The sequence below is a fragment of the Echinops telfairi genome, unplaced genomic scaffold, assembly GCF_000313985.2.
Source record: "Echinops telfairi isolate 266 unplaced genomic scaffold, ASM31398v2 ScPeMD7_23;HRSCAF=83, whole genome shotgun sequence".
Classification (NCBI taxonomy): domain Eukaryota; kingdom Metazoa; phylum Chordata; class Mammalia; order Afrosoricida; family Tenrecidae; genus Echinops; species Echinops telfairi.
The window spans coordinates 38,693,413-38,716,106 of record NW_022103920.1 but is presented as its reverse complement, the minus strand read 5'-3'; the positions used below and the strand labels follow the sequence as shown (position 1 = coordinate 38,716,106).

Genomic DNA, 22,694 nt, shown 5'->3' with positions numbered 1-22,694 from the left:
CCAGGGCACCTAACAACACCCCCCACCCCAGCCAGCCTGGGATGACCCCCCCACTCTGCAGCACAGACTCCTGCCAATGGAGAAGTCGCTTTTCCCGAGTCTCGACTGGCACCTGATGCACAGGGCCATGTGGTTTGGGGCCATCCAGTGGGTTCCCATTCGCAGTGACCCCATGTACAAGGGAATGAAGCTGCCCATCCTGTGCCATCTCCCAGTTGTTGCTGTTTGAGCCCATTGCTGCTGCGACCACTGTGTCAGTCCATCTGGTTAGGGTCTTCCTCTTTTCCACTTTCCCAAGCCGGATGTGCTTTTCCAGGACTTTACCCTCCTGGTCACATGTCCAAAGTACAAGAAGGGAAGTCTCGTCATTGCTGCTTCGCCGGAGCTTTCTGGCAGTGCTTCTTCCAAAACGAAAATGAGTTAATACTTCTAAGAGCCCTTAAAATAGCACCTAGCACACTGTGGATGATAAATAAATGTCTTTAATAAATGAGATTTCTATCTTAGAATCCAAGATAAATGTTCGAAGAATGAAGATCCCAGTGGGCCTTTCAGTGCAGTGTGGGAATGCTGACCCGGGGTTGGCAGCTCACATCCACCAGCTGGTCCTGGGGAGAATGAGGAGGCTCGTCTGTTCCCGTAAAGCTATGCAAAGCCTCAGCAGCCTAGGGTAGGGCCACAGCGAGTCAAAGTGACTCGATGGCAGTAGGTTGCTTTTGTTTTTTTTTGGTACAACAAAAATCCCACGTGGGCACATTGCTGAAGGCTTAGTTATCCAGGAGCGATTTCATGCAGAGGTAGGATGACACTGAGGCCAGTGTGGAAAACAAAAAAGAGAGCATGAGAAAACCTCTTTAGAAATGAGAGGATTTAAGGACTGGTTGCTTTCCGAGACCCGAGTTTCCGCGGGAAGACCGCATCCTGAGGAGTGCACGGGCTCTGTGGCAGCTGTATAATAAAGGCGGGTTCCCGATTCCCACAGGTCGGTTTACAGGTTGTCCTTTTGCACTCAGGCTGCTGGCAGGAATTTGGGGGTCTTTCTGGCCAATCACAGACCTTTGCACCATCAGCTTGCTAACCTGGAGTAAAATACTTGGGGGGCGGGAAGGTGTATGGGGGAGAAGCTGTTACAATGATGAAGGCACCCCTTGAAACAGAGTCTGCTACCATACCCTGCTTAGTGTCCTGCTATTGATTGCTAGCCACTTCAGGTGAACCTCAGAACTAATGATTCAACGTCTCCCTCATTGTTATTAGGATATTCTGCCTCCTTTAAGAGCCTGCAAAGTGAGTAACTGGTTAATAATGGAGTGTTTTATTGGCATCCTTTCAGATTATTCATCCAAAAACTGATGATCAAAGAAATAGATTGCAAGAGGCTTGTAAAGACATCCTGCTGTTTAAGAACTTGGATCCGGTAAGATAAGTCTCCATGGCGGGAATGATTTTTTCTCAGTGCTGGTGTGAAAGACTGTGAGGGGCCTGGGTGTGATCCTTACAAGCTAATGAAAGAGCCCTGGTAGTGCCGTGGTACGTGCTCGACTTCTCATCCAAAAGCCGGGGCTTCAAACCCATCCAGTGGCTCTGTGGGAGAACTCCCTGGCAATCGGCTCCGGTGTAAACGACAGCCTAGAAACCCCAGTGGAGCAGCTCTGCACTGTCACCTGGGTCACCATCAATCCAAAACCAACTCGAGAACACGCTGAAAACAGCAACAGACAAGCTAGCCTGTTGCTGTTTAGGGACACTGGGGTCAGAAACCAAGGATTTTATTTATCAGGAAATCAACAAGATCAGTAGTCAGCCTTTGTGCTGGTCTCTCCCCACGCCCATCCTGAGAGTGCAGAGGGCCATGAGCATGTTCATACAGTGGGCCCCGTTTCAGGAGAGAAACACTGAGGTTGGGGGATCCCCTGCGTGGAGAGCAGAGTCAGCTGTCTGGCCATTTGTTTGGATGGAGCCAGTCTTCATCCCTCGAGGTTATTTGTTATAAGCACGACCCTGCGAAACGGTTTAGATGAAGAGCACTTGGTTAAGCCTTGCATTCTTTGTACAGCCAGCATGTCCTCGTGGCCCAGGGTCGGTTTCCTATCTCAACAGCTAAGCCATGGGGTGTGTGTGTGTGTGTGTGTGTGTGTGTGTGTGTGTGTGTGTGTGTGGCGGAGGGAGCTGTGGTGGTATGGTTATGCAATGGGCTACAAACCACGAGGTCAGCACTTTGAAAGCACCATATGTTGTATGGGAGAAAGACAAAGCTTTCTACTCCTGTCAAGAGTTACAGTCTCAGAAACCCACAGGGGCAGTCCTACTCTATCCTATAGTGTGTGTGTGTGTGTGTGTGTGTGTGTGTGTGTGTAGTTATAATTTAATGTCAGTCTTCTTTATCATGCATATTTTCAAAGTAACATTTTCCTGGGCAGGGATATTTTGTTCTTCTGAGGATTTTAAAGTTGGTTACAAGTTGTGCTGCTAACTACAATGTCGGGTGGTTTGAAACCACTGCCTGCTCCACAGGAGAATGATGAAGCATTCCACTCCTGTAAACAGTTCTGTCTAGTCTTGGAAACCCTCAGTGGCAGTTCTACCCTGTCTGTATTACAGAATTGAGTCACTGGCAGTCAGTTTGGATTTGGGTTTAAACTGTGGTTGTAAGTGTATTTCCTGAACACCCTCTCAGTAAGTGTGAGCATGCTGCTCAGATGTTGTTCTGCACTCTGCCCTAAATGTTCAGCTTCTGTCCTCACAGGTTATGTGTATTGTACTCCTGTCTAAACAGGATTTTGGGAAATATGATGGGGTACCCAAAAAAGCCCAAATTGCGCTGGGTGGAGCAGAGCTTTCGTAGTTCGCATTTTCCCCACTGGGTGAGCATTGAGCTACTCCCTCCGAGTTAGTGCACCCAGTGGCATTGCCTGGGAAGGTTCTCTCTAGTCACAGTGAATTTTTTCATAAAAGCAGTTTTGCTCAAACCTCATTTTTTGTGACGGCTGATTTATGAGAACACCATGCGGCTGTGAAATTTTGTTTCCTGCTCAGGAAAAATCCTGCAGAAACCGTTGTGATATTGAACACAACACAAGACCACTTTCGGAAAAACTCAAATGTACAAGTGTTTTTCTTGTTTCCAAAAAGTTGATGTGTCATCAAACCTCATGGTGGACATCTGTCAACTTCCCAGACCGACAAAAATGTTGACTTATAATGCATTTGGAGTTCGTTCCACCAAGTCAGACTGTTAATCAAGCTTTCTATTTAGAGGTTCTGAAAAGATAGCATAACACTGTGTGACCCAAAAAGGCCTGATTTGTGGCAGACAGGACTGGTTTTGCCACCATGACAATGCACTTGCTCATGCAACCATCTCATTTTTTTTGCTTGGCAGAAAACAGCATGCCTCTCTTGCCCCACACACCTTACTCACCAGACCTCTCTTAGTGCAACTTCTTTTTGTTTCCACAAATGCAGAGGTACATGAAAGGACAGCAATTTGACGAGATAGAAGAGGTGAAGAAAAACAAGGGAGGGGCTGTCAGCCATCCAAACAGATGAGTTTGAAAAATGTGTCTAAGAATGGAATCATAGATTTGACAAATGTACTAAGTAATGTACTTAGTACTAAGTAATGGAGAGTACTTTGAAGGTGATAAGGTTTTATTAAAATATTTAAATACATAGCTTAAAAAATATTCCAGGTTTTGGGGGGATACCCCCTTGTAGCCCTGCTGCCATAATCTGAATGTGTAACTTGAGCTGGCTTTCATAATTCTCCCAACTACCATTTTTAGCTCAGACTCAGCTTTTTAATTGTCAGATTCCTGTCCTAGAGAAGGAAGCATTAAATCAAGATCCACTATTCGTATGATGAAGTCTCTTTTAAAAGGGACATTTTTGTAAAGGTAGAGGTACTGCGATGTTTCATGTCTTCTGCATTGGGTCATGTTTATACCCAGAAATGTAGTTGAAGCCTTCTTTGTTTATAACATTATTCATGTGTGTATCATCTTCTGCAGGAACTCAGATGACAGTGTGTGATGTTGATCTCATAGGGCTACACATTACCAGTTCATATGCCCAGCTCTGAGGCCTGCTGGAGCCCTTCAGGCCAAAGGTTGATTAGCCACTTCTCCACCCATTCTCTTGATGGCAGGAATTTTGTCACTTCCTAGGTAGCACATGGCCCTCGGGCCTCTGCACATACTGCTGCGATTGTTAGTTGGTGTTGACTCTGACTCCAGCGATTCAGTAGTTGGAGTAGGGCAGCTGCATGGGGTTTTCAAGGCTCTGACTTTTAGAAACAGGTAACTGGGCCTGCCTTCCAAAGCCCTGCTGAGCATCTTCAAACCCCCAAGCTTTAAGCCAGTAGGCAAGTGCCTTTTTCTTTTTTTAAAAAATGCTTTCCAGACTTCCTCTGCTCAGACCAGATTTTCAGGGAAAAAAAACAAACAAAAAACTCAGAACCATTGAACAAGAATGTTCCCAGTTAACCTTTTATGTTTATTTAGATGTTGTTGGTAGGTGCCATTGAATTGATTTCAGACCCATAGTGATCCTGTGCCCAACAGAATAAAACAGCACCCGGTACTGCACCATCCCCACAACTGTTCCTCTTCTTGAACTCATGGTTGCAAGTGTCAGTCCATCTCCTTGAGACCCTCCACTCCTTTGCTGTCCCTCTACCAAGCATGATGCCCTTCACCAGGTAGCCGTCCCCTCCTGACAATGTCCAAAGCATGCAAGGTGTACAGACTTAATAATAAATGATAGACCTGGATGTGTGTGTTACTTGTAATAAGAAAACGACATGTATTCTACATAATCTACAACCAAATCTAAAGTTATACCAGTGGTGCACCAGGGCCTGTTTCAATGCCCGGGTTGATCCCGAGGCCAGCCCTCTGTGCAGGTTTCTCCAGGCTCTCTGCAGTTATCCCGCAGGAGCTCACAAGAATGAGGTTGCTGGTGATTTTTTCTGGCAATGGAAGACTCACATGATGGAAAGATAAAACGGTGAGGAGTGTGTAGTCTTTGAATGGAAAAAATCCTCTTGATGGTAGTAAATAGTAAAGTCAGTGGCTGAAGGGATTTTATAAAATTTTGGTGGGCTTCCAAATAATGCCAAATATCAGTTCTCTAGAATAACATTTGTTCTATGGAAATACAGGAGAGATACAAACTACGTGATCTCTCACCTCTAGTAGCCCCTGCATAGATACAACTCTGAGTGTGTACCTAATGTGCGGTCATTCTAATAGTGAGTTAAAACTAAATCAGTGTTTAACTCGTTTACTCCAGATACACCCAGAAGACAGCTGTAAAATCGATTGTCCTTTTAAAAAGTTATTAAGATAATAGTTTTACATGAAAGAATCTTAGAGATCCGCAAAGGTGTTTCTCAGACTTTAATATGCCTACAAAGGATCCAAGCATCTCGTTAAAAATGCGGATTCCTATTCAGGTCTGTTTCTCAGGAGCTTCCCAGGTGGTGTCATCCTTGCTGGTCCGAAACCATCCTTTGAACAGCAAGGATGAGAGCCAGAGGTGAAAATGTAGCTGAGTCGGGGGTACTGCCACATTACTCTGTTTGTATACTTTCCTATTTTAATTCTTCAATAGGGACTACCCAGTGACAATCTTTTGTCTATACGCAAAGTCGTTAACAGGCACGATGGATGCATGATATAGTTGCTAGACTATTTTCCCGGGATATTGTTTTGTTTTTTTGTATTTTTTTGACGGGGTAGGGGTGGAAGGATAATGTTTTTTTCAGTCCACCCTCAAGTGGCCACTTTGCCATTTCAACACAACTATTTTAGACACATTGTGGAGTTTTGAGTTGCATTTAAATTATTAAAGCATTGCATTAGCATATTCTAGCATAGGCTATCTGCTTAATTTAAGTGACTCTATATATAAACAAAACTTTACACTGTGTGCTGGTGGTCTTCAATATCTACTTTAAAATCCAGTTTTTGGGGTGTAAAAAGGACAGGGGGGCGACATCCGACCTCCTCCAACTTCCTAAGGGGGGGAGAGAACTGCCAACATCAAGCTTCCTAAGGTCGATTCCAGCCCTCAGCCTTCTTACAAATTCTCAGGCCGACCCTCCCGCACCACCCTCTCTTTCTCAGCTGGGATCCATAAGCCATTGCACTGGTTGCATGCAGCTCACAGACCATACTCACGAATGTGGAGTTTATTTGGAAAGTTTACAGGTCACAGTTCAGGATCCGAATGCTCAAGATAAAGCTCTTAGGTCAGGGCAGGTTTTTCTTTTCTCACAGGCCTGCCACTCTCCGGTCCTCAGCCTCTCAGTCACGTGGCCCATTGGCCCCTGCCCTGCTCAGTCAGTGTTATATACAGAGCTCTTTTTAGCAATGCCAAAAAAGGCCACAAACTCCATTCAATTATAAGCTGCAGCCTGCAGTTGCTTGATTGTAGCTCTAAACTCAAAAAAACAAACTCTGACATCAGATAGACTCTGCCCTCCAACAACCTTATATAACAGGGTAGAACTGTTCCTATGGGTTTCGAAGACAGAATCTTTATGGGAGTAGAAAGCCTCCTTTTTCTCCCATAGAGTGGCTGGTATTTTCAAACTGCTGACCTTGTGGCTAGCAGCCCATTGTTGAACCCACTCCGTCACCCAAGTGTCCTGCGCCGAGATACTCTATGGCTCAGAAAGCCTGCCTCTCTGCCTCACGCTCTGGCTGTTGGTTCTGCTGCTGCCCATCCTCTAAGCTCACAGCGTTCGGTCTCTGGATCGTGGAGGATGAATGAGCAGGGATATCAGGGTCCAAATGAGGCAACTCACTCCTGACTCTTCCTTCTTGGCGATAGTAAGATTCTCCCTTCCTGCTTACGAGGTGCCCCATGTTCTACCTACCAGGATGGTAAAGTTGACCAATCCCTGCAGGACCGTTCCAAGTGTTTACAACCACAATAAACCCTGCTAACATTGGCTCATGCCTGAATTAGATAGCCCGTCACCATCTCCCCACAGCTTCTCTTCCCAACCCCATCAGGAAAAAGTCATTTGGTGGGAGTTAAAGACTACGGCCAGAGAGCCATATCAAGTAATTTGGTGCACACACAGAAAACAAAAAAATGTGGCTGGTTTGTGAGTTAAAACGGAAGTTCAGAAAATTTAGATATTTTCCATTATTGTCCGTTTTATAGGGAAGAAGCAAACATAGTTACATAAGTTGTTTCTAAGTTCTTTGCGACATTTGAGGGGGAAAAACCCCTGTTTGATATCTTCCCCGCTTAACTCAGATTCTTTTAGGAATGATACCCAACTAACAAACTCAAGGCCATGCTGTTAATGACAATGAAGATCGACTAATATAGTGTTTCCAAGATTATAAATCATTATGGGAGCAGATAGCCTCAACTTTCACCTGAGGAGTAGCTAGTGGATTTGAACAGGTGACCTTGTGGTTAGCACTCCCAACACTTGCCCAACAGTGCCACTGTAGCCCCTAGAGAGGATACAGGGTATGCATAAGTAACAATTTACTTTTTTCAAAAAAATTTTCACCTGGAATAAGAAATTTATCCCTAAACCTGGCAGATTGGAAGCTTGAAGGTATACTCATATTCAAAACAACTTTCTAATTTATGACATACCTTCCCCCCCCTTTTAACAATAATCCCATGTATTTTAACTGAATCACTTATTGAACTTGGATAGTCTCCTGGCAGCAGCTCCTTTCAACACTGTTTCTTGACTACCCGTTGTGTTCCAAAGCCTGGGTGTAGGTCTTGGAAGCCAGGAAGACCTGGTTCTTGCATTGGAATGTAGACGAGAAGCAGAGGGGTGAACACCTACACAGAGCAGCTCAGGAAAGTGTGCTGTGGTGGTAACATGGCCAGGGCACTGTGAGAGAGCGATGGTCTCGTCACCCCGTCTGGCACTGCCGGTGGAAGACCAGTAGAGTTCTCTAAAGCCTGGAGCGGAAGAAGCCAGTGGTGGGAGGCCTGAAAGGTCCTCATCCTGGTCAAGCTGTAGCACTGGGTGGATCCTGCATGCTAAACAGAGAAAAAAGATCCACGGTGGCATAATGGTTAGGCCCAGGGTTGCTAACTGAAAGATTGGTGGTTTGAACCCCCACAGCTGCTCAGCGGGAGAAAGCCCTAGTGATCTTTTTGTAAAACTTATCAAACCTCATGGGGCAGTTCTACTGTATCATGTGGGGGATCACCAGGATCTGAGGGTGATGGTGCCTGACAAGCTGAGAAGTGTCACAGGTAGATCGTAGCAATTCCTCTTTGGCGGTAGTGTGGAAGTAGCAATTCCTCTTTGGCGGTAGTGTGGAAGTAGCAATTCCTCTTTGGCGGTAGTGTGGAAGTAGCAATTCCTCTTTGGCGGTAGTGTGGAAGATGAAAGTGGGGAGGAGGGTGAGAAGAAAAGAGGGCAGGAGCCGAGAAATGGCTCGGGTAGGAAATCCTTGATCCAGGAAAAAGAGCCCGGCCCGCCCTCGGCTAGGCAGAAAGGGGATGGAGACATGAGGGTGATTCTAGGAAATCTTGAGACGTCTGGTGCGCGGAGCTTGGTACTTGGTGATGGATTGGGTTGGGGCGAAAGGAAAGTTCTTTGGGTGACTCCCAGTGTCTGGGCGGGATGACTGTGAAGGTGGGTGGTAGATGCATTTTGCTAGGATGGGGAAACTTGAAAGAGGCAAGGGAAACAGTAATTACTAATTAGCAAGAAGAAGGATCTTGGCTCTGTGTCTCCTTTGAATTTTCTGACGTCATGTAGCTGGAGAACAGTGCACCTCCTCGGCCTCCACACGTGCTCCGTGGCGAGCTCTGCATTCAGACTGTGAGCACAGCACTGACGGTTCTCTGGCTCTTTGAAGACATTCTTTTCATGAATATTTTAATGCTGGGCTCCATGGGCTCTTTTCCTTTTTTGAAAGATTGCTAAGCCGAGGCCAACCAAGATGATGTTCACGTGCTCTCTGATAGGCTCTTCCCCTGGTGCAGAGTGGATTGTTCTTTGTCAGGTGAGTCAGAGTCCCTCTATGGAGCCCTGCCTCAAATTTGCATTCTGTAGGGGAGTAATATGTGGATTTCCTACCGTGGCTGTCAGTCACCACGATCAGCCGCTGCATATTAAATATTTCCTCTGTTCTGTTCATGCTGTTCGTAATTATGGGGAAATTACATTTTGATAGACTAGCACAAGTAGCCTGTCACCAAAAGAAGTTCTAAAAGAAATTGTTGTTCTCTGTGTTATTTTATCAGGGACTTCTTTGTTCACCCATCCGTATATGAATTCTCTCGATGGTCACATTTCAGAATATGCAGCTAACGCTCAGAGAGATCCCAGAATGGACCGGAGCCATGTAGCCTCCTCTTTTCTTCTTCCCATTGGACATTTCAGTCAGGGTTTGCCGGTAGAGCCTGTATTCCCCCCTCCGACCACCCAACAAGAGTCAACATATAAATAGTAAGCAGTAGAAAATATTACCAAACCATGTAATCCACTTCAGATTTTTAAACGGTGGTCGTATGTTGCCTGGGTTGAACTCATTTCGATAAAATGGCCTCACAGGGCCCAATTCACCCCATCTCAAGCAAGCACCGTTTCTGTGCCACCTTGGCTACAGCACAGCCTGGCTTGCCTTGAACAGGTGCCAGGGCTCACCCAGGGACCCAGGGAGGGGCTGTGGACTGACTGCATGCAAACTCATTGGTGTTGCTCTTCCAAAAAATGTCTCCATGCTCCACGGGAAGATACAACACTACAGCCTGTCTTTGAAATGGAGAATTTGGTTCTCAATCCATTCAAAATGTAAAGCCGTGTACATGAACAGGAGTTCCGAAAGAACAAAAGAACACTATGTGAGAAAGGAATCTTTCTGTCTCCCGGCAACCCAGTTCCTCAGGAGCCAGGTGCCTTCAGCACACCCCTATCTCTCTTCCCGGCCTGACGAGGTGCACCTACGAGCATGTCTTCGTAAATGGCTGGTGCCAGCAAGCTCTACAAAGTACCCACCTTGTTTTCTCCCTAACCAATATTTATAGAGGTCCACATTCTTCTTAGTGACTTTTAAAATATCAGTGCTAGTTTGTGTATAAAAGTTCACATTGGTGTCATATATGTTTTACAATGCGAACCCATGAAAACACGTTAATATTTTGCTGTCATCCAATGTGTTAAAATTATATTTATAGCCCCCCCCACCTTCCCCCCAAAACCAACCCATTACCATAATATACATTCTGACTCATGGCTTCCTCTTGTGTTCACTGAGTAGAACTGAGCCCCCTCGGGTTTCTTGGCTGTCATCTTTATGGAAACAGAATCAAGCCTTTCCTTCATTGGTGTTGCTGGGTAGATTTAAATCACCAACCCTCTGGTTAGTAGAGGAGCACACAGCCACCCAGGGAGCAGGTATAAAGCCACAGCAATCAGGGCAGCGTGGTATTGGTGTATACTTCTAGACCAATACTGGGCTAAACCTGAGAGCTCAGATGTAGACCCATGCACACTTGACCAGTGATGTTTTGACAAGTATGCCGACCGCTCAAAGAATAGTCTCTTCAACTGGTGCTTTTTACTTTTTTAAAAACTGGCGGTCATGTTTTTCATTTTCAGGCTGTCCAATTTTTCCCCTCCTGATTTGTTCATTTTCTCAAAATACTTTTGTATTTGTTTGTTTCGTGGATCTTGGATGCACAAAGTGGGACTTTTTAAGAGCTCTGGACTGTTCTCTGCAATATCTGCCTCAGCTGTGTGATTTTGTTGGGTATTCTGGTTTGGGAGCTCTACTTGAGGGTCAAAAGAGACCCTGATTTGGAGCTCTGAGTAACTAGGGCAGATTAGGTGGACAGGGAACCGGTTGTTGGGCCAGGTAACTCCTAAATGGTGGTGAAGGTCTTGTCCCAGGGCGCCAGTGTGTCCAGTTCTGCTTCTGATTTGTTTAGTTTCTCCCAGATCCTCACTCGGATCTGTCTGGGCAGAGTTAGGGTTGAAAGGTGGGTTGGTCAATATTCTGTGTTCACAGTAGAGGGACTTGCAAGGAAGGTACTGACTGATCTGTGTAGAACTTTAAATCGGCCAGCGTGCTTTCAGTTCTATGGCTCTTTCCCACCCCACATGAAACAGGTGTTGCCAAATCTTGAGCCTGCTGGTGCTCAGTAAAGCACTTAGACCCACCACGCTTAGAGTTACCTACAGACTATAGGCAACTCTACCTGTCCTCGGTGCTGCACCCACAACCTGCCTTTAACTGCCCTTTGTCTTGGTATTCAAGCATAATTGCCCCATCCCATATGCTCTGTCATTGTGGATTCCTACCTTCATACCCCTGATGAAATTGTTATGGGGTTGCAAAAGATAGCCACGTTATCTTCTGTTCATCCACGTGAATGGTAATATTTTGTGTCTTTAACTTGAGTTCCATTTGCATCTTTTTTTCTCTTTAATGTACCTTTATCTTCTTAATTTATTGATATTAACAACCCTAATGGCTAGGGCAGTCATTGTTGTGCTCATAGGAAGTGATTTTTCCAAGGGATCGGAGCATAATTAGTGGCAGTGTAAGTAATGCCATTAACTGGTTAGCCTCTTGACCTGGTTTGTACTATTGCACCATGTTCTCTATATCCCATTTGTTTTATTTGTAGGATTCTGATTTGTTTCTGCATTTGTTTTAAGGAAAGATTTATTTCACTTCTTAGTTTATGCTCACTAGCTGGAGTTTTATCCTTAAGCCTTTTAATCACACATGAGCTGATTTGATATATATATTTTAAGGATGTTGTTTAAGTAATCATTAAATAATAGTTTGATGTTTCTATTTCCATAAATCTACTTTAGGGTGGGAAAGTGATTGTGTTTTGAAGGAAATTTATTGACAGAGAACCATAGAATATTCTATGGAATATATTTGTTTTGTTTTTCTATTTTGATTTTAGTAGTAAGTAAACTTTAAAAAGTATTAGATTCAGGATCTGAGCTCAGCAAATACTTGGGTAATCTACATCAGTCTAGTGGTGACTCGTGTGGGGAACTTCTTAAACATAGAAGGGGTATCAGTAAAAGAAAATTGAAATAGTAGTCATAATCCTTTGTACCTTAAGTTATGAAGATGATATTTCATAAGTTGCCTATAACCTTTACTTTGGTGGTGACTTAAAAATAGAGTTGTTGGTAGGGGCCTCACTGCAACCACCACCTGGTCCCGCGCCATCCTCACAGTTATTCTCATTTGAACCTACTGTTCCAGACACTGTGTCAGTCAGCCTGTTGAGGGCCTGCCTCTGTTTTGATGCCCTGCTACTTTACCAAGCATGGTGTCCTTTTCCAGGGATTCGTCTCTCCTGATAACATTTCCAAAGTACATGACACGAAGTCTCACCGTCCTTGCCCCTAACGAGCTTTCTGGCCGTGCTTCTTCCAAAGCATTTATTTGTTCTTCTGGCAGTCCATGTACTTTATTTCTTTTTAAAGAATTTTATTGGGGGCCCTTATAGATATTACAACAACCTGTAAATCAATTATATCAAGCGAACTTGTACATATGTTGCCATCATCATTTTCAGAACATTGTCTTTCTACTTGTATTAGTCTGGGTTGACTAGAGAAATAAATTCATAGACACTCATGTGTATAAGAAAGAGCTTTATCTAAAAGAGCAATTGTATGTTGAGAGAACATCCCAGCCCAGCCCAGATCAAGACCGTAAATCTGATATTAGCTCATATGTCTAGTACCAGTCTGTAAATTCCTCTTCAGACTCACGCAACACATGCAATGATGCTGAGTGCAGGAACATCACAGGCCAGTGGGTGGAAAGTCTTGTGGGTCCAGTAGCAGTGGAAGCATCTTAGCGCTAGCATGGGTTTCCACGTGCCTTCTTCAGCTCGAAGGCTTTGGCTGCATCAGTGTAGCACCATCAGGCTCTTTGTCAGTGATGTCTCTGAGGGAGTGAGTGTATCTGGACTCCAGTGAGCTATTTATCTCCGTGGACCCAGCAAATGAGGTCATCAAGCTGCAACCTGATTGACAGGCTAGACTCCACCCCTTCACAAGTTGACACCAGATTATGTAACTACCACACTACTTGAGACCTTTGATATCAGCTCCTCTTTTCCCCCTCCCTTCTCCCACCCTCCCACCCACGTGAACTCTTAATAAATTATATATTATTATTTTTTCATATCTTACACCATCCGCTGTATCCCTTCACCCATAAGTCCATGTACTTTACATATGCTATGCCAGCACCATAATTCAAATGCATCCATTCTTATTTGGTCTTCCTTGTTCAGTGTCCAACTTTCACATGCATGCGAAGTGATTGAAAATTTCGTGGCTTGGGTCAGGCCCACCTTAGTTCTCAAAGTAGCATCCTTGATTTTCAACACTTTAAAGAGGTTTTGTGCAGCAGATGTACCCAGTGCAGTGTGTCATTTCATCTCTTGACTACCGCTTACATGAGCATTGACTGTGAATCCAAACAAACAAAATCTTTGCCAATTTCAATCTTTTCTCTGTTTATCATAGGGTTACCTATTAGCCCCATTGTGAGGATTTGGGCCATGTTCACATTCAGTTGTAATCCATACTGAAGACTGGAATCTTTGATCTTCACCAACAAGTGCTTCAAGTCCTCAACTTCAGCCAGCAAGATCTATATGCAAGATTGTATCATTTGCATATAGGTTATTAGTAAGCCTTGGGCCAATCCTCATATCTCATCCTTCTTCATATAATCCAGCTTCCCTAATTACTTGCTCAGCAGACAGATTGAATAAGTATGGTGAGAGGGTACAACCCTGATGGGCACCTTTCTCGACTGGAAACCCTTGTTCTGTATTCCCTTGTTCTATTTGCACAACTGCCTTTTGATCCATGTACCAGTGCAACGTGAGCACGATTAAGTATGCTGAATTCCCATTCTTCTCAAGGCTATTCATGCTTTGTTATGATCTACACAGTCCAGTGCCTTTGCACAGTCAGTAAAGCACAAGTAAACATCTATCTTGTATCCTCTGGTTTCAGCTGTGATGTCAGCAATGATATCCTTCGTTCCATGTCCTCTTCTGAATCTGGCCTGACTTTCTGGCAGCTCCCCATCAGCGCACTGCTGCAACCATTGTTGGATGACCTTCTGCAAAATTTTACTTGCATGTGTTATCGGTCTTTTTCCATTCTGTTGAGTCACCTTTCTTTGGCATGGGTACCAAAATGGATCTCTTCCAGTCAATCGACCAGGTAGCTAGCTGCCTTCCAAATTTGGGGGGATAGACCACTGTGGGCCGTTCATGCTTCGTTAGCTGTTGAAACATTTCCATTGGTATTCTGTTAATTTCTAGAGCCTAGTTTTTGGCTAATGCCCTTTGGCATCTGGCAGGGTTCCGCTGCTCTTCACACAGTTTTCAGGGGCTAATTCCCCAGAGGTGGACTATTCAGAGACTATTTCTTCTTTTTAGTCTGGGAGCTCTGCTGAACCCTGTTCACTTTGGGTGACCCTGCTGATATTTGAAACACCAGTGACATAGCTTCTAGCATCACGGCAACAAGCCACTATAATATGACCAACTGACAGGTATTGGTGGCAAAATGGAGTGGATGTCTTTAACAGAAAATTGAAATAGCAGTTCTCCAATTACCTATTTATTTCAATTGTAAAGATTCTATGTTATAAAGATAAGGTAGTTTGGTGGTTAATTTTTTACACTTAAAGAGGTGATAGCTACAAATATTCTAAGATGGACTGTTTATTAGTACTTTCATTCAGTTACTGAATATGCAAGTAAATGTATAATGATCTTATTTGTCTGTGGTAAGGATGCCTGCATTGTTTTACAAGACTTAATGATAATAGTGATAGTTCCAGTTCTTTGATTTTATTCACAGAATACAAAGGTAATTATGGTTATTTAAGAAAACATGGATAAACACGCATCTTTTTGTCTTACTTTTAAAAAAACAATAGGAGCAGATGTCTCAAGTATTAGATGCCATGTTTGAAAAATTGGTCAAAGAAGGGGAGCATGTCATCGATCAAGGTGACGATGGTGACAACTTTTATGTGATTGATAGGTAAGTCTGACATAACCTCATGACTGCAATTTAAAGAACTTTTGGGTAAACCAGCAATGGTTATTAAAACTGATGGGAAACTAATAGTGGTTACTACGACCTCTCTATTTTTGTTACGACTGTAACCTGCAGATGCATGCAGTGGGTCACAGCAGATCAGGGATCGCATTGCTTGAAAGGGCACTAATCATCTTAATTGAGGAGCCCTGCTGGCGCAGCCGTTTGCACTTTCGGCTGCTAATCCCAAGGCCAGCAGTTTGAAACCATTGCTCAGAGGAGAAAGAGGAGGCTTTTTACTCCCATAGAGATGTATCGTTTCAGAAGCCCATTGGGGGTTGTTCTGAGTCGGACTGGACTGAATGGCAGTGATTTGGGAGGGTTTTTGTTTTCGATAACTTTTGCTTAGCTGTCATCTAGGAATCTCAGTGACATCATAGAGGTTACACGATGGGCCGTGATCCCCAGGATCAGCAGTTTAGAACCCCAGCAGCTCTCTACTGAAAGGAGTTACTTTCTCAGACACATCTCAGAAACTCAGGGGCAGTTCCACCCCGCCCTCCAGGCTTGCTGTGAGTCTGCATCTGCTCGGTGGCAGCGGGTGTGTTCATTTATGTTTTCCACGTTGGCTGACTTGAGAGGTGGTGTGTAACAGTACTCGTCAGTCAGAGCCCTGTGACACTACAAAAGAAGGGTCACAGGACCTGGGGAAGCATTTGACTCACAGCATAACCCAATCTGGATGATGATGGCTTTTAAAAAACATATTTCCTATCAAAGTCAAACCTATGCTTGATGTTTAAAATTCCAGTATCTCAGAAGTGGGTAGAAGATAAAAACAGTCTCTTCCTAGTGTGTCTGCCACGCAGCAGCTGGTAGACGAGTGACACAAGACTGTTTGTGCATGATTATATTTGCCTGTAAAAATCTTTATAGAGACACTGCTGCATTTATACTGAAAGTCTAGCTTCAGAGAAATCACGCTGTGCCTTATTTACCTCATGATCGGACAATGTGCCCACAATAATTAGGTGAGACCGAAATGTAACCAGGGAGCATTTTGAAGTGAGTCCTTATTTTTTCACTTCTGTAAAGAGATGATGAAGTGTTTTTATTTTATTTTATTTTATTTGATGAAGTGTTTTTAGATGGTATCATGAGCTCCTCCCATTTTGTGAGGAATACAGATTATCTCTTGGATAATATTTGCTTCTCTGGATAGAGTTGCATTCAACTCGGGCCTTGCTGAAAATTACACCCCTTCATCTCCAGAGGAGCCCGTCTTGGAGACCTAGTTGTTAGGCCCTGGGTGGCAGTTCAAAACCACCAGTCACTTTGCAGGAGAAGGAGGAGGCTGTTTACTCCCATCAAGAGTTACTGTGTTGGAAACCCAAAGGGATACTTCTACCCTGCCCTATCGGGTCAGCATGAGTTGAATTTTATTTCCTGAGCCCTTATTTTGACTTTTGATTTGTGAATGGCATCTTCCATACAAATGCTCTTTAAGTCTTTTTCTTTTTTGTTTCCCTGGAGTAAAGAACGGTTTTTCCCTGTTTCCCCCATTCCCTCCGCCCCCGCCTGGGTGACTTCTAAGCCTCTATTGCCAACACTCCAGCCAAGGCGGAGGTGTCCTCTGGTTTTGGACCGAACAAAACCAGGTACTCCTGTCACAGTCAGACCTGGGCATTGCCAACAGCTTCCACCAGTGAAACGCATCAGCATTTTATTCAGTTCCTCATCTGCAGTCCATTTATAGGCCATATGTGAACCCCAAGGGCAGATCAGTGTTCATTTTCTCTTCACATGCATTTGACGGTGAGAAACGGGTTTTCGTTTGTATGCGGCACAGGGCTTGTTCCTTTTGATCCGAGTCATCCATTTCATAGATGGAAAGTCCAAGGAACACAAAAGTGATGTGACGTGCTTAATATCAACCCAGTCCTTCTGCCGCTGGCCCCAGCGTGCCCCTGCGCAGGCTCCTCCCTCCGCTGCACGCTGAGCAGGAGAGAACAGAGCAGCACCCCGTTTTAACAGCTTTTAGATGTGATTCAACTGGACTGATCATTCAAAGGGCACAAGACTTCGCGTAGGACAGTTTGTCGTCTCCAGTTGAAAATTAAAAACCCGTGCAACAAATTCTAGAGAGTACTCTTGGCATAGCCATGCTATCCATTCATTGTATCAGAGACTAGTTTTCTCCTCCTGTAGCCTTAGTTCCTTTGGCCAGTTATGCCTTTATGTTTATGTTACCGTGTTGTTGCTCTTCCTTCACCTCCAGAACTTTTTTCCAGCCCCTTTTCCCCCTTATTTTGCCAACTGATGTGTTTTGTTTTGGTTTTTCATTTTTGCCTTTAGTTAGGGTGTAGCCATGGACTCAGGTCCGATAGTTCTCTCCTGTCATTCATCAGAGGTGCTTCCAAGGGCCCTGAGCCCATATGCACTCTGCTAACACACAGTGTGTGCAAAGCCAGCTGTCCACCGAAGAACATCGGTCATCTCAGTATAGGGCTTAAGAATAGGCATGCAGGACAGTGACATCCAAACAGAGTTTCACCTTCTGAGAAAAAGAGCCCCAATTGACGAGCACAATCAGTCAGTCTAAAGTCCTCCACGTTTTACTTTGGATCAGGAATCGGCATCTTCTGGGGGTTTCAAAGGGCAGGCTGCATGGTCTCTGTCAGAGCTCCTCAACTTCTTAGCCTTTGAGTATAGCAACAGCCCTAGGCAAGGCATTACCACACGAGTGTGCCCCCAAAGCTTGATGTTAAAAGCAGCCAGCCAGCATGTGGGCATGGTTTGCTGACCACTACTTTCCATTATCAAGCCCCCTAGTAGGTGCTCTAGTGACGGACCAAATTGTTACATAATTACATGAAAGTTGTTTTCTCCTGATTATCAACGCCACACGTGTTTTTTTGAGAAACAGACCCTCTTTAACTTAGTAGGGATTGCCCTCACTGTCCTCTCCCTTAGAGATGGTTGTCTGTGCATGTACCATTTGGCTGTATTCTAAATGAATGGTCTTACCACTTATTTTATGGTCTTAAATATTTATTGTCTAACCTCATTCTCCCTGGCAGAAGCCTGGCTGCCCATGGCCATGGTCCGGTGGGGGGGTGTCTTGTGCGGAGCATGGCTGTCTGTCTGAACAGATGGTGTCCCTGGCACATAATGATGCCCTGTTATTACTGGCTGTCAGCCGTGGGGAAAAGGCAGGAAAGAAACTGTTATTGCAGGGGATACTTCTGAGACAATGTGTTGTTGTGATGGAGTGTTAGGAGAATTGCCTTTAATTTTCATGTCCTCCACAGAGGAACGTACGACATTTATGTCAAATGTGATGGCGTCGGGAGATGTGTGGGCAACTACGATAATCGTGGAAGCTTTGGTGAACTGGCCTTAATGTACAACACGCCCAGAGCAGCTACCATCACGGCCACCTCCCCGGGGGCTCTGTGGGGTTTGGTGAGTGGAATCTTTATTTGACTTGAATGCTGGTATTTGTAGCGAATCGTTAAGGTGGCCATAGTGAAGCTGATAGAGCATTTTAACCTAACCGGTAGGTTTATTCGGGATAGTTGCTGACGGGGAGTTCACTGAGCAGCTATTGGAGGCTGAGTTCATGGGCACCAGGGCTGTGCCAGTTAAACCTTCATGAACTTCCCCCACTCCTCCGGTCAAATCAGGAGCCTTGGACCCACTGCCCAAAATGTTCCTTCCTTAACCCACTCTTGTGGACACAGGTGGCCACACAAACAACGCTGGCACTGTCATTGCTGGTGTCTCAGCATTCTGAGATGATGTATCTGATTTCCACCAGGTGGTCCCCTGACCTGTAGCAATGATAGCTCCCCAGAAGTTGTTAGAAATGCAGACTATGGGTCTCACACCCTGAAGACGAGGGCTCCTGCCAGTGTTGGAGGTAGCCTACCGCCCTGTGGGTTCAGGCGCTTGCTCAAAATCCCAACCCAAACTCAATGGCATCAAGTCGATGCCAACTCATAGCAACCCTGTAGGACAGGGTGGAATGGCCCCTGTGAGTTTCTGAGACTGTCACTCTTTATGGGAGTAGATAGCCCCTTCTGTCTTGCACAGAGCAGGAGGGAGTTTCCAACTGCTGACCTTGCAGTGAGCAGCCAAGCATTAAGGAGACACTACCAGGGTGCCGCTGGTGCTCACAAGAGCTTGAGAAATCACTCTAAATGGAGTGCCGGGGTCATATTAATGATCAGTAAGGTGTTTGAATTTACAAGCAGATTTACAGAGGAAAACCGATTTATATCTGCTCTTATGAACCTGGATACACATCAGAATTACCTGGTTTTAACACACATGCACGCATGCCTATACCTCACCAGAGACATTTAATTAAGACCTTTTGGGGTGGGGCATACTTGCCATCAAGTCAGTTCTGACTCAGACCCTCTTTTGGGTCTCCAAGGCTATAAATCTTGGGAGCAGATAGCCTCTGCTTTCTCCCAGGGAGCGGCTGGTGGCTTTGAACCTTGAAGGTAGCAGTGCATTGCTTACCAGACAATACCACCAGAGCGCCTTACCTGGGCAAGACTACTTTAAAAGTAAATTTCCTTGTGGTGCTCTTCCCACCAGACTGAAGTGTTGATTTAAAGACCCATTTGGGGAGAGAAAGTGATTCTCCTTGCAAATGGCAGTGGGGTGCAAAGGAGTGGACGGGAGTAGTGCTGATGAGGAAGATTGTAGTTACCGCCCCGCTGTTCACACTTCAGTTCTCTTCTGAATCCCCCGAGAAGCTTGTGGAAATGCAGGTTCTGATTCAGTGGGCCTCCGTGGGACCTGAGGGTCTGCCTTTCTCCTAAGTGCCCAGACGGTACCCCTGTTGCCTGGGCCTCAGGCTGCCCTTCAGATCGCACTGGTTGAGGGGTGAATATTTGGTTGTGATGGTTTTAAGTGTTAAAAACAGCTTACCCTACATCTTTGTCATGCCCTTATTAGATTATGTCTCTCGGAACATTCTGTGGAAGGAAGAAAGGCCAGTTTAAATATTAAGTTTGTTAACAATCTCATTTCCAAGAACTATTGGATTACGGATGTTACGCACTGCTCAGTGGTGACTCACAGTTTGACCCTGAAGTGGAGCCCTGGATAAAAATCTCAAGCAGAGGAACAAGAAATATGTTCTATTTCTTGTTATTAGAGCCAGGTGGTTATTGTTTACTTGTTAGAAACGTGTTGACTCACTGCTGGTTGTAGAAGAACCATGGAATTGTTACAAGTGGATGAAGACGTATTATCTGAAGTGTTTCGGGAACTGTCAAGGATTTGAATACCCAGCCAGCAAAATAAAAAACTCCAAACCAGGGTGAATGTGGCACACAGCAAGTGTTTGCAGGTCTTCTGAGCGGACACTGAACCTAGACTGTGCCTCTTTCCGTTACAGAAAGCTTTCTTTACAATTCCGTCATCCCAGTGGGAGTTGCAGGAGCCCTGGTGGCACAGGGGCTGCAGTCTGAAGGGTGAGCAGTTCGAAACCATCAACCACTCTGTAGGAGGACGATGGACCTTTCCACTCCTGTATATAGTTACAATCTGGGAAACTCACGGAGCATTTCTGCCCTGTTCTAGCGGGTCCCTGAGTTGGCATCTACTTGTTGGCAGTGACTTGGGTTTTAATGGGGTTACCAGCCAGAGTCAGATTGTCACACAGTAAGGATACCAGTTGGCACCTGGGGAACAAATAGTTTTCTGCCCTGGTTGAAACCTCATGTTGTCAGGTGCCGTTGAGTCCGGTCCAACTCGCCGTGTCCCTGTGTACAGCGGACAGAAACGCTGCCCAGTCCTGCTTCACGCTCACAGCTGAGGCTGGGCTGGAGCCCAGTGTTGTAACCACAAGGCTTGTTGATCTCGCTGAGGGCCCTCCACAGACTCATACTTTGTACTGTTCCATGTTGTTGTTATGTGCCATAGAGTCGGCTCTGACCCATAGTGACCCTTGTGCACAACAGAATGGAAACACTGCACGGTCCTGGGCCACGCTCACAGTTGTTCTTATGCCCGAGCCTATTGATGTAGCCACTGTCCACCCATCTCACTGAGCCCTTCCTCTTGTTCACCGCCCTTCCACTTTTCCAGACATGATGTTCCTTCTCCAGGGACTGGTCTTTCCTGACAATATGTTCAAAGTATGTAAGACCAAGTCTTGCCATCCTTGCCTCTAAGGACCAGCCTGGCTTTACTTCATCCCATAACAGATTGGTTTGTCCTTTTAGCAGTCCATGGTACTTTCATTGTTCTTCTCCAGCACTGCAATTCACACACATCAATTCTTCTATAGTCTTCCTTATCCAATGTCCAACTTTCACATGCAGATGATGCAATGGAGAATATGATAACATTCTTGCCCTTCAATACTCTAAAGAGGTCTTGTGCAGCAGCAGATTTACCTAATGCAATATATCTTTTGATCTCTTGACTGCTGCTTCCATGAGCATTGATTGTGGATACACGCAAGACAAATTCTCTGACAACTTCAACCTTTTCTCCATTTATCATGATGTTACCTATTGGTCCAGTTGCAAGGATTTTGGTCTTCTGTACATTAAGTTGTCATCCATACTGAAGGTTGTGATCCTCGATCTTCATCAGCAAGTGCTTCAATTCCTCCTCACTTTCAGCAAGCAGAGTTGTGTCATCTGCATCTCTCAGGTTGTTAATAAGCCTTCCTCCAATCTTGATGTACACTCTTCTTCATATAACCCAGCTTCTCTGGTGATTTGCTCAACATACAGAGTGGACAAATATGGTGAGAGGCCTGACACACACCTTTTCTGACGTTAAGCCAGGCAGCATGTCCTCGTTCAGTGTGTACAACTGCCTCTTGATCCATGTACAAGTTCCAAGTGAGCACAATGAAGTGTGCTGGAATTCCCATTCTTCTCAAGTTACCCATGGTTTATTATGGTGCACACAGGTGAATCTGTTTATTAAGGGGGTTTTGCAGGTATTCTCATTTTGAGTTGTGCCCCATCAGCAAGTGAAGGAAGGTCCTGAAAGCTTTGCCTCGTTCACACCATGAAGGGCGACTTGATGTTGAGGAACCAGTCCTTAGCCAGAGGGGTTTGGGAAGCCCCCCAACCCGCTTCACCGCCACACCCAAGAAGCCTCAGTTACGTACAGAGGCGGTGTGTGTACTGCTCGGCTCTCCAAGATGGAGGTTTCCAGAGACTTTGACAATCCATACGTTCCTCCAATGTGTCAAGCACATTTGCACATATGCCGCCATCATTTTCAAAGCATTCTCTTCCCACTTGAGCCCCTGATATCATCTCCCCATTTCTTCCCCCTCCCTCCGCCACCTGCCCTCCCTCATGAACCCTTGATAAAGTTATAGATTATTATTTTCACATCTCACATCGTCCTAAGTCGCCCCTCACCCACTTTTCAGTTATTCGCCCCCATGGGAGGGCGTTCTAGTTGATCCTTGTGATTGATTCCCCCTTTCTCCCCTCACCCTCCCCTAATCCTCCTGGTATCTCTATTCTTGTTGGCCCTGAGGGGGTTTATCTATCCTGAATTCCCTGTGTTGCGGGCTCTTATCTGTAGCAGTGTGCATGCTCTGGTCTAATCTGATTTGTAAGGTAGAATTGAGGTCATGATAGTGGGG

General features: G+C 45.1%; 1 protein-coding gene across 1 annotated transcript in view; it reads left to right on the top strand.

The window, feature by feature from the left end:
- Window positions 1-22,694, top strand: part of PRKAR2B (protein kinase cAMP-dependent type II regulatory subunit beta) — a 79,880-nt gene that overhangs the window by 38,856 nt on the left and 18,330 nt on the right. Inside the window, exons 4-6 of the mRNA XM_013004630.2 lie at window positions 1,334-1,417; window positions 14,952-15,058; window positions 18,367-18,520. Of these exons, the coding sequence (XP_012860084.1) occupies window positions 1,334-1,417; window positions 14,952-15,058; window positions 18,367-18,520 (345 nt within the window). The remainder of the gene's footprint in view (window positions 1-1,333; window positions 1,418-14,951; window positions 15,059-18,366; window positions 18,521-22,694) is intronic.